Raw genomic sequence first — 15,439 nt, 5'->3', positions numbered from 1 at the left:
AGAATGTAATGTGCCCTAAAGAAAAATAAATAAATAGACCGAATGCCCCAAGTAGCCATCTTTGACGAAGTTCATCACAAATCCCTTTAACTGAATGTAGGATTTCAATTCGCTGGCTTCACAGAATAAGCACATTACAGAAGTGCTGGAGTTTGATCACAAACGGTTTAGGATTACTTCACTTCAGCTGGCTACAAACCAGGTCTAATGTGCATCCTGGAAGCAATTCAGACGCAATACAGAAGGCTTTAGAAGATTTGTTCTACGGTAACGGTGCGTTCGAAGATCAGATTACATTCGAACAACAAATTTAATTGCTGCAAAGAATATGCACACTGGGCTGTTATTCCTTCTGTTGCACATTACAACCGTTAAAAAGCTCCTACTATAGCAAATATGTACAGAATGGATAGAACAAGTTGAGATCATTACACAAGGTGTGAATCGACCACGACTCGGGAGCAGGAAAACGTGGATACTGAAACGGTCTCTTTCTTTCTTGTTTTTAGCTTTCCTTTGGGGTAAGACGTCCCTGCTGATATAGTGGTGCTGGAAATAGCAAGCGTGCTTCCCATCGTTTATTACTTCCATAGTTTATTACTATAACTTTTATAAAACAAAATAAATTTTTTAAAAAAAACGATTCTCTCCGCTCAAGGGAGTGCAATTTTTCGCTGTACTTGAGGACTGTATCTGATATTTGACGTTTCCATCAATTCCTTTTGTGTGATTTGACATTTTTCATATAAAAATCACTAGGAAGGAAACGCGGCTCGGGTCGTAAACGTACTAAAGATTACTCCCGACCATGAAGAGTTATGATGCGACGCTGAGCTGCTGGATGGAAACAAGCTGTCCGGTATTGCATTAGTGAAGTATCTTTTAGATTATTGTATGCTATATACTGGAGATTCTAAAAAGGTACAGAAAATAAAACAGGGCCCTTTAGGTCCATGCAGCCACATTTCAACGTGACATGTAATTATCTTCGACGAACACACGCAAGTCAGTCAGACGGTCCAAAGAAAACAGCTAAATTAAACACGCCGAGCGAAACGCTGACGGTCTGACTGCATCAGAGCTCTTTTAGCAATTTTCCATTTGGACTGTGCTGCAGATCCGCTGATTAATTGAAAGCGGTCTTGCCTTCTATTAAAAGTCAACACTGCAGATTTAATACGCACAATGTGGAACTTTTCTTGCTTAAATAAATACAGCATAAAGTAAATGTCTTTTCCTGCCTGTCCGCTGAAGCTCAAGATATGGCTCTTCATTCCTTCAGGGTCACCCCCTGAATGAATAGCCACTCTCGGGGTCAGGTTAATCCAGAACATATCCAAGGTATTACACACATACTGACCTCGGTCTCCACTTGCACTTTCACCTTGAGTTGGCTCTCCCTGTACTGATTAGCTCGGGAGACTTGCTCCTCAATTCCACACAACACCGCCTCACATCCTGCACACCTGACGGAGTCAAAGAGACGACGCACGCTGCATCAAAGTACTTTTCATCAAACGCTTTTACACACACACACACGCGCACACACACACACACGCACACGCACCACTCCTGTAGTGTGTTGGCGATGGTCGGCAGCTCGTTAGGACCGAGGTCGCGGCCCACGCTGAAGTCCACCTCCACCTGCTGGTTGCGCTGGTCCAGTTTGCCGTGGATGATGTCGCAGTAGACCGCCTCGATAAGCAAGTCCTCCAGCTCGCGCACGTTCTTCAGCTCCAACTGCTGCAGCAGCAGCGAGTAAGGCAGACACTGGAGCAGACAAATGTCAGGTTTTGAGTAAACTTGAAAATAAGGAAGAAAAAAAAAAAAAAAGAAAAAAGTGTGTGTTGTTTTTTTTTTTAAGAAGCAAAAACAAACAGTTCTTAGCATAATGACTTCGCACAGTAGGACGCGATAATTAACGCTAGTGTTGATATGCACGGGACGACGGTGCTTGGAAGCAGACAAAAATATTTGAATATGAAATTGTCATTTATTCTGTGGTGTATTTAATAAATGTACATTTGCATGTTTTTTTTTTTTGTTTTAAACATAATTCAAAATGACAGGTTTTGATATTTTTGAAAAATGACAACCCTATATACAAAATGTCAAACATTCTCATCTCAAAATGACTGGTCCTCTCCGAAACTACTGGAACGGCAAGGCCGATTCTTTTGCTCGTGCTGTAGACTGAAGACATGTAGGTTCGAGATCAAAAGGGTTTAGAAGTTCAGCTTTTAATTCCTGGTATTTATATGTAGACGTGTTAACCAACATAGAGCATCTTGTTACCCAGGTGTGTCCCGTTAGATTGACTGTTTAAACAATAAATAGCTCTGAACATCGACTCTTGGCTTTAACCTGCAGTTTCACCTGTGAAGTCTGCATTAAGGATAAGCCAACATGTAGATCAGAGAGCTGCCTATAGGAGAAAAGCGGGGAAAATCAAAACAGAGGCATTGCAGAAAAATTAGGCACAGCCAATACAACAATCTGGAATGTCCTGAAAAAGAAAGAAACCATCGTTTGGTGATGTCAATGAGTCGCAGGCTTGATGCAGTTATTGTAAGCAAGGGATAGGCAGCCAAATATTAAGTGTTATTTACCTTCATTTGCTTCAAGACTGATCTGTTCCTATACTTGTGCTCACCTGAAAATTGGGTGGTCTGATGCAAAAGGTTCTATGTTTTATGTTGTTTAACACATCTACATATAAATACAAGGAAATAAACCCCCACACACGAATTTATGGAGATACTAGAGATCCAGATCCTCTCTGCCTCTGGATGGAGCTCAAATCTTCTTTAATTCCAGACTGCTGGGACTACGGCTGCTCTTAACGCCATACAGACTTCATATTAATCCATAATGAACTTTTTCACACTAACTGTTGTTACCCAGATGAGGACGGGTTCCCTTCTGAGTCGGGTTCCTCTCAAGGTTTCTTCCTCTTAAAACATCTTAGGGAGTTTTTCCTCGCTACCGTCGCCGCTCAGTGGCTTGCTCGGTTGGGATAAATTCGCACCTTTAATATCTGTATACCGTGTTGATATTTCTGTAAAGCTGCTTTGAGACAATGTCTATTGTAAAAAGCGCTATACAAATCAAATTGAATTGAAAATAAAAGCTGAAATCTTAAACTCTCGTCTCATATCCATCTTTTCCTCTCAAACCCGAATGTCTTTGGTGTCCAGCGCAAACAAAAAATGAATCGGCCGTGCCGTTCCAATAGTTTCGGACGGGACTGTAAATCAAGCCAGAGTTGAAGCATCCAGCCTTTCCCCAGAGAAAAACCAGATGCTCTCAGAGTGGACAAACTCTCAAAGCATTTAGCCAATCCCAGTCGTCTGCCACGCTCGTCCATGGACTCGAGTGAAGAGACGTTTAGCATCGTTAAATGGAGTCAAAATGGAACGTTATGAAACGCGACGAGGGGAGTGCGTCTAAACATTTTACGATCTCCTGACAGAGCGATTAAACAGCTATCTTGCTGATAACATTTGCGCCTTTGGATATTAGCGTAGCTATTCAAGCAGAACATCATAGAACGATCATATTTGTTTAACCGCTCCTCTGGGACTCCTTTACACCGCATGTGCACCGATTTACACAAACTCTGAAAACAAAATCTGTCAAAAAATATTTTTAAAATACATTCATTTTTTTTCTCTCTAAACCATAACTGGTCATTTCGTATAGGTTTTTAAACATAAACCTTGTGACTAGCAAGTTCAAAACAAAGAAAAAACCCCCCACATTTTTAAAAACCTCTTATTTAATGGGACATGTACGGTGCATTCTTTACTAATTGAACACCAAATGTTTCATTACAAAATATATCGATCAGCCGTAACTTGACCGAAAAGTTCAAGTTTATAGGATGTGTACGAGAATGAGAGAATTTCTCAGTATTTGGTACGTCCCCGTTTTTGCTTTAATGACCCGTGTGCACTCGAGCTGAGCCAGACCCCACAGGTTTGTGCAAAGCCCGATGATTCGCGTTAGATCGAAACCACGGGAGTGTCGTCTGGACACAGGAGGGATCGAACTCGAGGAATATCTGACCTTTTGTACAAATGACTCACAAACTTGCTTAAATTAACCGGTGACCAACAAATCACGCAGAATTTGGAATAGTGAATATTTAAGATTTCCTTTTCTTAGTTGTAATTTTTTTCTTTAAAACTTTGTTTATATCCAGTTATAAATGAAAACAACAATAATAAAAAAAACCCACAAAACTTCAATGTGGGCTCAGGCTTTTGGGCCCTGCTGTATATAATGTAAATACAGGAAATTAATATTAAAATACTTTTGTCAGCTTCTAAGCACCGGACAGGACTTGCATTTATCTGCGTATGACATTTCTGATATATAATTCTGATCAACTGCTGGAAGAAATGGAAAGACGAAGAGAGTTCATGTTCACGTCAAGGTTTCTTCCTCACGTTGTGTCTCAGGGTTTGTTTTTTTTTCCTTGATGATGTGGTTTGCTCATCAGGGGTCTAAATCTCCATCTGGATTTCTTTAACGCAGCTTTGTACCAATGTCTAAAAACTGAGCTGAACTGAAACGTACCTTTAGGTTGGAGGCCAGACTGATGATTGAAAGGTGACGGAGCTTGTTCTTCTGGGAAGGTGTTAACTCTGGGAGCGAGGCCGCCCTCTCTGAGAGGCAGAAGGACAGAAACGTTATAAAAACCCGCATCCGAGAACCGGCCTCTTATCCCGACCTGACTATAGAGTTATTTCATATTCAGGGCAACGGTGAGCTGGACAGACTTGTGTGAGAACCTGACAGAGCAGAACTGACAGAGTCAAAGCTTCTTTTTTTTTCTTCGTTTTTCTGCTTACCTTTGTAGTCAGAGTAGGTTCCATAAGCAAAGAGATTGAGGAGCTGATAGACGGGAGCATGAGGACCTGTCTCCAACTGGTACAGGGAAGAGGGGGAAAAAAAAAAGAGAGATAAGAAAGTCTGAAGGAAATGAAACAGACAATGTATGCTATAGTGTGACAGCACTTCAAACGGTTCATTATATGCGAGAGCTAGAGAGTAGAGGACACCACTTCTGATTGACAACCTTCAAGAAATGAGCAAAAAAAATGTATAATACATTCTGTGGGTTGTATTTTGAGTCATAGTCACTAGGAGTGGGATGATATGACAAAAAATTAGCATAACACTATGTTCAAAGGCATTTCTGTGATACATGATATACACCGATCAGCCATACCATTAAAACCACCTTCCTGATATTGTGTAGGTCCCCCTTGTGCTGCCAAGACAGCTCCGACCCGTCAAGGCATGGACTCTGCATGACCTCTGAAGGTTAGTCGTGGTATCTGGCACCGAGAAGTTAGCAGCAGATCCTTTAAGTCTTGTAAATTGTGAGGTGGGGCCTCCATGGATCGGACTTGTTTGTCTAGCAAATCCCACAGATGCTGGATCGGATTGAGATCTGGGGAATTTGGAGGTCAAGTCAACACCTTGAACTCATTGTAATGATCCTCAAATCATTCCTGAACAATTTTTGCAGTGTGTCAGGGAGAATTATCCTTCTGAAAGAAGCTACTGCTATTAGGGAATACCGTGTACTTGATCTGCAGCAACGTTTAGGAATGTGGTACATGTCCAAGTAACATCCACATGAATGCCAGGACCCAAAGTTTCCCAGCAGAACATTGCCCAGAGCATCACACTACCTCTACCAGCTTGCCTTCTTCCCATAGTGCATCCTGCTGCCAGCTCTTCCCCGGGTAAGCGATGCACACGCACCCGGCCATACACGTGATGTAAAAAAACAACAAAACAAAACATGATTCATCAGACCAGGCCACATTCTTCTATTGCTCCATGGCCCAGTTCTGATGCTCATGTGCCCATTGCTTTTGATGGTGGACAGGGGTCAGCATGGGCACTCTGACTGGTCTGCAGCTACGCAGCCACATACACAGCAAGCTACGATGCACTGTGTCCCCTGAGACCTTTCTATCATAGCCAGCATGAACTTTTACAGTAGCTAGCTTCCACTCAGCACGCACATCAATGAGCCTTGAGCGCCCATGACCCTGTCACCGGTTCACCGGTTGTCCTTCCTTGGAGCACTTTTGGTAGGCACTAACCACTGCATACTGGAAACACCCCCACAACACTTGCAGTTTTGGAGATGCTCTGACCCAGTCGTCTAGCCATCACAATTCGGCCCATGTCAAAGTCACTCAGACCCTAACGCTTGCCCATTTTTCATGCTTCCAACGCATCAACTTGAAGAACTGACTGTTCACTTGCTCCCTAATATAGCCCTCTCCTTCACAGGTGCCACTGTAACGAGATAATCAATCTTATTCACTTCACCTGTCAGTGGTTTTAATGTTATGGCTGATCAATATACATCATGCTATTGCTCACAAACTGGCAGGAATACAACAATGTTACTTTAAAAAGAAATGTCCAGTGATACTTTAATAAATGGCTATAAAAATGTGCATTTTTATTCTTTATATTTAAAAAGTAACAATTTTATGTGTAGAAAAATAAATAAAAGGAGTAAAAGAATCTGTAAACACTTAAAAGAGATCTTGATTATATGGTCATCACACACCCAGCTCTATGAGCAGCATAGTTTCATTTTACCACAAACATTTTAACAACAAGAAGAAACCATGACTAGTTTCAAAAGTATTGGCACCCATTCAAATGACTATTTGAAGCCTCTCTCCTGGAGAGTGTAATAGTATGGAGCCTCTGCTAGTAATGTTTAAGAAGGTGAACACGGTGTTGATCTGGGAGCATGTTTGTGGTCACCGGGTTTAAAGATACACCTCGGACCGAGTTTTAACCTCCTGGCAGAGGCAACCAGGTTTAAAATAAATAAATAAATTACAACAATATGCTAGTGCTTAACTTACGCTGTCATCAGTCTTCATAGGAGCTCCTACACCATCTGCCACCAAGAATCACCAATCTACCCATGTATTAATCAGGTGCCTTTCCTTATCTGGTTACGACAAGATTTCACAGATGACCAATTGGCGAATGACCCCAAATGGATATTATAAATTTCCTAAGCCTTCCCCACCCTCCATTTTGTTGCTTCGGATTTATATGAACATTTATTATGTGAGTAACATACACGTGTGTAATGCAAGTGACTGAAAGACCAAAGGAATATTCCTCGCAGTGAATTACCAGTCTAGTGGGACGTGTTGTGTCACTATAGGAAAAGAATCTTTTTGCGGGGTGGTGCGATTTGCCGCCTGATTTATGTTTGAACACATGCGAGTGGCGTGATCATTCACACATTTGCTGCGTTTCTTCCGGAAGATTTAAAAGTGACACCGACTGTATGGCACATCAGAGACAAAACATCCCAATCCAAAAATGAAACATAGTGATTTTCAATACACTGACGGAGCTGTGTCTCAATTCGAACTTTCTGCTGTCGTCGTGATTGCCGTCATGGGCTGAGTACTCAATTCAGAAGATTGGTACGCAAAACAAACCCCTTGGTAGGTTTGAAGGTGACATGAGAGGTTTTTAAATTTTAAACGCTCACCGTTATTGCAAACCCAGCTAGTGTTAGGACTTAATAATGGTCTAGAATAGTCCATAAGTTTGTGATTTGAGACACAACACTAGATTGTTTTGCGGCGGTAGATGGACAGGGAAATTTGTCCCCCCTTTTTTTTTGGCTAAATTACACTAGTGCTATGTGTCAGGATAGTGAAGAAAACTAAAATACTGCATATTCATTTAAATGAACAGATTGAATGCGGTCGTGTAGATTCACAATCCTTAGTTTGGGAACCCCTGAGCTACTATTTTACGCCTGCAAATAAGGAGTAATAAAAATATAATTAATGATTTTCATTTCAAGTAAATTTCCATTTCATAAATTTCATTTAAAATCTATTTGCATCGAGAATGGTTAAAAAGAGCAATTCCTGCATTCTCAGTGCACATAATGTGGCAGAAATGCTGTGACCGATCCAATGCTGAATAAATGTATAGGACCAATGTTGCCTTAAAACGCCGGGTTCGGTATTAGGCGTATGCGGTGTTCAGATGATACAAGTCATACTTTTTCATTTTGATAGCAAAGAGCACAAAAAAGAGCCATGTCTGGGGAAAAATTAATATATAGCTTTGGAAAAAATTAAGTGACCACTGTAAAATGATCGGTTACTCTGATTTTACTATTCATAGGCACGTGTTTGGGTAAAATTAACATTTTTGTTCTATTCTATAAACCATATTCATTGTTAAACAACACAATTCTAATGTTTCCACTTAGGAAGAGTTCAGAAATCAATATTTGGTGGAAGAACCCTGATTTTCAATCACAGCTTTCATGCGTCTTGACATGCTCTCCACCAGTCTCTCACATTGATGTTGGGTGACTTTATGCAACTTCAAGCTAGTGACCATCCGTCTTCCTGTTGATCACATTCCTGAGGTTTTCAATGGGGTTCAGGTCTGGAGACTGGGCTGACCATGACAAGGTCTTGATCTGGTGGTCCTCCATCCACACCTTGATTGACCTGGCTTTGTGGCATGGAGCACTGTCCTCCTGGAAATAACCAATCCTCAGAGTTGGGGAACATTATCAGAACAGAAGGAAGCGAGTTTTCTTCCAGGACAACCTTGTACGTGGCTGGATTCATGCGTCCTTCACAAAGACAAATCTGCCCGAGTCCAGCTTTGCTGAAGCACCCCCAGATCATCACCGACTCTCCACCAAATGTCACAGTGAGTGCGAGACACTGTGGCTCGTAGGTCTCTCCTGGTCTCCGTCTAACCAGGTGTTGAGAAAAGCTGAAAATTAGACTCATCAGAGAAGACGACCTTACACCAGTCCTTTATGGTCCAATTATTATGATCTTTTCCAAACTTCAGCCTGTGTCTTCTTTGCTTCTCATTGTTGAAGGGCTTTTTTTCTAGCTTTGCACGACTTCCACCCTGCCCCTAGGAGCATGTTTCGAACCGCCCTCGCTGTGTAATTCACCTCAGCTGCTGTTTGCCATTCTTTTTTTAAGTCACTTGATGTCATCCTATGGTTGTGACATTCGAATGACTTGGCGGTCATCCCGGTCGTTTTTGCCCTCTGCTGGTCTGTAGCTTTGTTGTCCACAATGTCTGCTTCTTGACCCTTGTTCTTATGAACCGCCGTCTTTGAAATTTTACGGATGGAAGCAACCCGACGCTCACTGTATCCCTCTGCCAGTAAAGCCAGAATTGAACTTTCCTTTTCAACTCTTTTGGCATGGTCAATCGTTTTGTTTTGTTTTGAATTCCAATTACTTTTGAGGTACTACTTGCACTGTTTTTGCCACCCGGCTTGTCCTATTGCACGAGGAATGTGATAACCACAGTAGTGGTTTTTATACTCTTCCTTAGTAAATAAGATTTGGTTCAGGTGATCACCGAATCAGTACCTCATTCGGTCCAATGAGGTGTGCCTGTGTTGGAATTCAACAGACACTGGAATGGACTGGCTGCCATACATGTAGAGATTTAAGAAAAACTTGCATCATTTTTCCCCCAGAGCTGTAAATACGTTCCTGTGCAACATTTACAACGTTTTCAACAAGAAAACAGGATGAAGAATGAAACAATTATTGAAAGAAAAACCAAACAAAAGAGCTAAAGCTAGGTCTGGCAGGTCCAGGTGCTTACCTCATTAAAGCCACCTCTAATTCCAAATGAGTCTCTTTTAAATTCTCCTATTTCTCACAATCCTTTTTTCAGATCTCCTGCCTGGGTTTTGTAACAATAATCATACCCATTCGTGGTCCCCCCCCCCGTTACTGACACAAAAATAGAACGACCCAGAAGGACACAGACTTTGTTACCACCGTTGTTTCATCACTATTACAGAAGTCTGCAACACTCTCTGAAAAGTTTACCGTTGTCATTTACACAACTTTGTCTTCTAGGATCCGAACCTTGGAAATATGGAATCAATTCTGCTCGAACACTTTAAAAGGTGTAACGGGTGGGGTGGACACACTAGACACCAATATCTACACCACCTGCACGGCTGCACCCTAATTTTGTATGGATATAATGAAAGAAGAGCCGGTACAAAATATTGATCACACTTTTGTCCATTTGTACAGCGTGATGTATAAACGGAGCTCGACAGTGAACTCGTGTGTAGTACCTCTCGGACGTTCGGCAGCTCCAGTATGTCCGAGAAAACATAAAGCCCCGGAGTCTCCAGCAGAGAACTGATGGCCTGAGCCAAGGCTGAACCCGACAGAGACAGCAGCTGATCCACCTCCATCTAAAAGAGACAGAGAGAGAGAGAGAGAGAGAGAGAGAGAGAGAGAGAGAGAGAGAGAGAGAGAGATGCTGGTTTTACACTCTACTATTACAGCACTGTTTTACATTCTTACTTGTCATGCTGTACAAGATAATCCCCACAACATCTCGAGCAAATTATACAAAACACACAAGTTCTCGATGACGGATTATACCATAAAAGATCCTATAATCCTCTAAAAAAAAATAATAAATTACCGCGTCCTGTCTACATCATTAATCGGTGTGATCCGAGATCATCAAGACGCATCCTTCAAAATGAGCTTGAGGTAACAAATAAATAAATAATTGTTCATAAGCACATTTCGTTTACGTTACATTATTGACCATATTTGCAGCTGCCCCATGAGCTTCGCTTCATCCTGAGCCGTCCTCCTATTGAAGGATTTGGACGAGTGTCATGGCAGTGCTCATACTATGAGATTCTAAGCAAACCTCCTGGACACGATGGCACCGGTTCGGCCCCTGGTGAGCACTGCGCGTTATAAAACCGCAGCTCTCATCTCACAACCAAAGATTTCTTTTAAGGTGCGTCCACTTTGTCTGCGGCAGCGGAATAAGCGGGAAAACGTTACAGCTCGCCTCCGCTCAGACCTCTCGAGAAGACCGGTGCTCTGATTTAAAGTATCAGACTCCGCTCCTGGTCACAGCATGTAAGAGTTTAGTGTTTCTCCTCATATAAAACACCCAATTCAATCCTTCGGGTGATCGTTACGGGTTCAGCTCACAATTCTTTATGACTGAAGTCTAACTTTCCTGCTCTACTAATGAAATGGGTGCAATCAGGCGTTCAAATCCTGTCACGAGAACGAAATTTGTTGGACGATATATAGTCCCGGAAATAATTGCGCTAAACAATATTAGTCATTTTAGACCATTTTATGCCGCTGATATAATGATTATATAATAGCATAATAACGCACGTACACCCTTTCAAAGAGCGAGAGAGGTTTCAATCTTAAGAGTATTCAGACACTGGAATACAATACTGTGAATTCTTTGTACTTTAGTTATCCATGTTTTAGTGTGTTGTTATGGAAAGAGCGTCGCCCCGACGTGACGTACCGGTCTACCCAGCACCTTACTTAACTTCACTTGTGCGTTCGCGTCATTTTGTGCAGAAACGAGGTGTAATATTAAGTTTACGTGGTGTGCAAATGTCTGATTAATCTTACATGTGTACCGGATGCGTTCAGGTGAGTCAATTAACCCGTTAGTAAAGCGCTTCAGTTTACCGTCGTTCATTCACTCTTCAGCTTAAGCAGCTCAATCCCAGACATTACCGCCTACGACCGGACTATCTGAAACTCTAGAACTATTCTTTCTAGATTTATCTTCTTCAAACAAAAACTTTAATATTTAGTGTGTTATTTTTTTCAACACAACGGGCAATAACGACGTCGGCAAAAACGACCGAGGCCATGCCCATACATCGCACGAGAAGTCGAGAACGTAATTATCGTGACAGGCCTAGTCGCAACATTTTATAAACGAGGCTGCAAAGTAGTCGGCGAAACCCTTAGGTTAATGCGTTAGTTCGGTTAATGGGTGGCTGCAACCATAAGAAGAAGAAAAAAGCAGCACTTAAAAAAAAAAAAAAAAAAAAAAAAAAAAAAAAAAAAAAAAACTGTACTGTCGAATCCTCAAATCTAATTGGTCAGAAGGAGCTGATTACTTTCAACGGCAGTTCGGACTGCAAATGAAATCACAGGGTCATACTAACCTGTGCAAAAGTCTTGCAAAGAAATGCTGTACAGCAAAGATGCCTTCAAAATAATAAAATTAAACGTTTCTCCATTTAAAAAAAAAAAAAAATACTATAAAGAAGCGTAAACCGTAATAAATGAAACAAAGGCGAAATTTGGTGTGACGACCCTTTGCTTAAAAAGGAGTCTCGGGTACAGTTAGTGTAGTATTAAAAGGAAATGAGCTGTAAGTGTTATTGAGCATCTTGCAGAACCAGACTTTGACTGTCGCGTCTTAATTTTTGCAGCAAAAATCCAGCAGGAATCATTATGTTTTTTTGTCTGAAAAGTGTCTCTTACCACTTAATACGCTGCTTTCTTTACTGACATACAAACATGTTTCTGTAACATTTCATTTTGTGCAGGAAATCGAATGCTCGGGAATCAAACTTCTTTTGTACTGACTCGGTAATGTATAAGGCATAAAATAAAAATCTATAACAAAGTTTGTACTAAAAAATATATATATATAGGGCGCCTAAGAGTTTTGCACAGTACTGTATTTATTCTAATACATTATGAGATTATCTACATAACCTAAGGCTAATAAGAAACAGATCAAAAAGTGCATAATTATTTAACACAGAAAAATGGGAAGGGTTTATATGGTGTAATGTACTGTAAGACGACGTATATTTTATGGAACATTTATGGAAGGGGTCTGGTGTGTCAGTAATATTTCCGCGATGGTACAAGCTGTGAGTTTCAGTCCAATTAGCTTCAAGCGAGGAAGATATAAGAGAGGGTGTTGACTGTTTATATCTGCTATAACGTAAGTGGTAACAGGAACTAGCCTGTTATAACATTACATGTAGCTATAAACGGTTACGAAGCACGGTATGTTGTTCATTACTGAATTAAAGCGATATAAGAGGAATAAAACGCTCCGTTATGTGCCGTTATTGGAAAAGAAATCAGCTTCAAGGTGGGAACAGGAACTCCACTTTGTGTCCAAGCTGCATGTTGATTATTTTTCCTCTAACAGCACACGCCCTCCTGAGTTTTATTGCTTACAAATCATTTACAGCTGCATCTCAAAAAAATTTTATATTGTGGAAAAGTTTTTTTTTTTTTTCCCTTTTCCATAATTTAATTCAAAAAGTGGACCGTTCATATATTCATTTTTTTTTTTTTTTTTAAATCTTGATTATGGCTTACGGCTAATGGAAATCCAAAATCCAGTATTGCAAAATATTACAATGAAGAATTTATAATACAGTAATGTCGACCTTCTGAAAAGTAGTATGTTAATTTATGCACTCAATACTCAGTCGGGGCTTTAATCCTTTTGCGCGAGTTGCTGCATCAGTGCGGCGTGGCGTGGAGGCGATCAGCCTGTGGCACTGCTGAGGTGTTCTGGAAGCCCAGGTCGCTTTGATAGCGGCCTTCGGCTCGTCTGTATTGTCGGGTCTGGTGTCTCTCATAGATTCTCTAATGGGGTTCGAGTCAGGCGAGTCAGCTGGCCAATCAAGCACAGTAATACCATGGTCAGTAAACCAGTTACTAGTAGTTTTGGCACTGTGGGCAGGTGTCATGTCCTGCTGGAAAAGGAAATCAGCATCTGCATAAAGCTTGTCAGCAGATGGAAGCATGAAGTGCTCTAAAATCTCCTGGTAGACGCTACATCGACTCTCGACTTGAGAAAACACAGTGGACCAACACCAGAAGATGACATGGCAACCCAAATCATCACTGACGGTGGAAACTTCACACTGGACTCCAAGCAACTTGGACCCTGTGTCTCTCCACTCTTCCTCCAGACTCGGGGACCTTGATTTCCAAATGAAATGCAAAATTTACTTCCATCTGAGAAGTGTGTGCACTGAACCAGACTGAGAGATTAAAGGACCGGGAAACCTTTGCAGGTGTTTTGAGTAAATTATCTGATTAGAGCTCTTCTCAGGTCGACATTTCTGTATTATTAATTCTTTATTCTAATATTTTGAGATACTGGATTTTTATTTCCATGAGCTGTAAGCCGTAATCATCAAGATTAAAACAAACAAAAAAGGCATGGAATATTTCACTTTATGTGTAATGAATCTAGAATATATGAAAGTTCCACTTCTTAAATTAAATTACGGGGAAAAAACCCGAACTTCTCCACGATATTGTAATTTTTTTTTAGATGCAGCTGTAATGACAGCACGCAGTATACATGAAGTGGACTGAAATATCATGTGTTTGTTTGTTTGTTTGTTTGTTTTTACCAGAGTGACTTGCAGAACTTCACTCCAGCATAAGTAGCTTAGCTAGCGTGTTAGCTTTCTACAAAAGAAGTATATGCATGCTAAATACACCACAAAAACGAAATTATTACAAATGTAAACAAGTGTAAAGAACTCGTGATCGCTGCATTTCACCAAACTGGTCAATATTCCCTTCGCTCATCGTGTAAACTACAGGAGTTAGCTTGTTGATTAGCGTAGCCTAGCCTAGCCTAGCCTAGCCAGCATGAGAAGCACAGCAACTACGAGGCCAGCGCTCACGTGTAACATTTAACTGGCTTTATTTAATGCGCTTTTTCATGTGAATTTACCTGACACGCTTACCGTACCTGCTCGCTCGTGTTAAACATAAAGTAAATAAAAGCGTTTACCGTTATTTTAGCACAAAGTAAGATCACGTCCCTCCTGCTGCAGGCTCTGTGACACTTCTACTAGTTGACGTCGACAACAAAACAACGCCTTCTCTGATTGGTCGAGTAGGAAGATGCGGCGAATCAGTTAGCCGGAAAGAGCTACTGGACGGAAACATGGGCTCGATCCCAACTAACTTAACACTTGCTTTTGGAGTGCACTACCTAGGGACTGGAATAAAGTTGGCTTGATCTTGGACGTTCTATATTCGCGTGTATGCGGAACTTAAGGGACCGTCTCTAAAGTTACATACGACATTGTTTCACACCGTTTCTAACTTCAATAGCATTTGAAGGGAATGACTTACAGTCATATAACCAACTGGAAAGTGTTCATCTAGGTGTCAGGTATGATGCACACCTTTTAGATTTTTAATATTTAACCCTACAATGCATGAACCAAAAAAACTTAATATACAAAATATACCATATTATATATATATATATATATATATATATATATACAATGTATATATGCAATATTTACAAGTGATTTAATAGTTTATTTTAATGAATATCAGAAATCTAAAAGGTGTGCATCATACCTGACACCTAGATGAAAATTTAAGTTCTCGATCAGGTCTGGGGGGGAACACATGGTTACATGTAATTTTCCACTACAAGGACGATCAGCTGTCCTTCCTGTCTCCCTGTAGCACCATCTTAGGCGTCTTACATTACAGACATTGCAGTTTATTGCTCTGGCCACATCTGCAGTCCTCATGCCTCC

General features: G+C 40.9%; 1 protein-coding gene across 2 annotated transcripts in view; it reads right to left on the bottom strand.

Annotated features, from left to right (window-relative positions):
* cops7a (COP9 constitutive photomorphogenic homolog subunit 7A) overlaps nucleotides 1–14,827 on the bottom strand; it is an 18,099-nt gene extending 3,272 nt beyond the window's left edge. Inside the window, exons 1-6 of one of the 2 annotated variants that reach the window (XM_017469197.3) lie at nucleotides 14,671–14,827; nucleotides 10,166–10,288; nucleotides 4,857–4,932; nucleotides 4,582–4,670; nucleotides 1,568–1,770; nucleotides 1,361–1,466 (exon numbers count right to left, since the gene is read on the bottom strand). In XM_017469197.3, the coding sequence (XP_017324686.1) occupies nucleotides 1,361–1,466; nucleotides 1,568–1,770; nucleotides 4,582–4,670; nucleotides 4,857–4,932; nucleotides 10,166–10,288 (597 nt within the window). In that variant the 5' untranslated portion in view covers nucleotides 14,671–14,827. Of the gene's footprint in view, nucleotides 1–1,360; nucleotides 1,467–1,567; nucleotides 1,771–4,581; nucleotides 4,671–4,856; nucleotides 4,933–10,165; nucleotides 10,289–14,610 lie in introns of both variants that reach the window. The other variant, XM_017469203.3, reaches the window with a different exon arrangement.
* Between the last annotated feature and the right edge of the window lie 612 nt (nucleotides 14,828–15,439).

Source organism: Ictalurus punctatus, chromosome 1 (assembly GCF_001660625.3).
Source record: "Ictalurus punctatus breed USDA103 chromosome 1, Coco_2.0, whole genome shotgun sequence".
NCBI lineage: Eukaryota > Metazoa > Chordata > Actinopteri > Siluriformes > Ictaluridae > Ictalurus > Ictalurus punctatus.
Note: the sequence above shows the minus strand (reverse complement) of the source record. Positions and strands in the feature narration are given on the sequence as shown.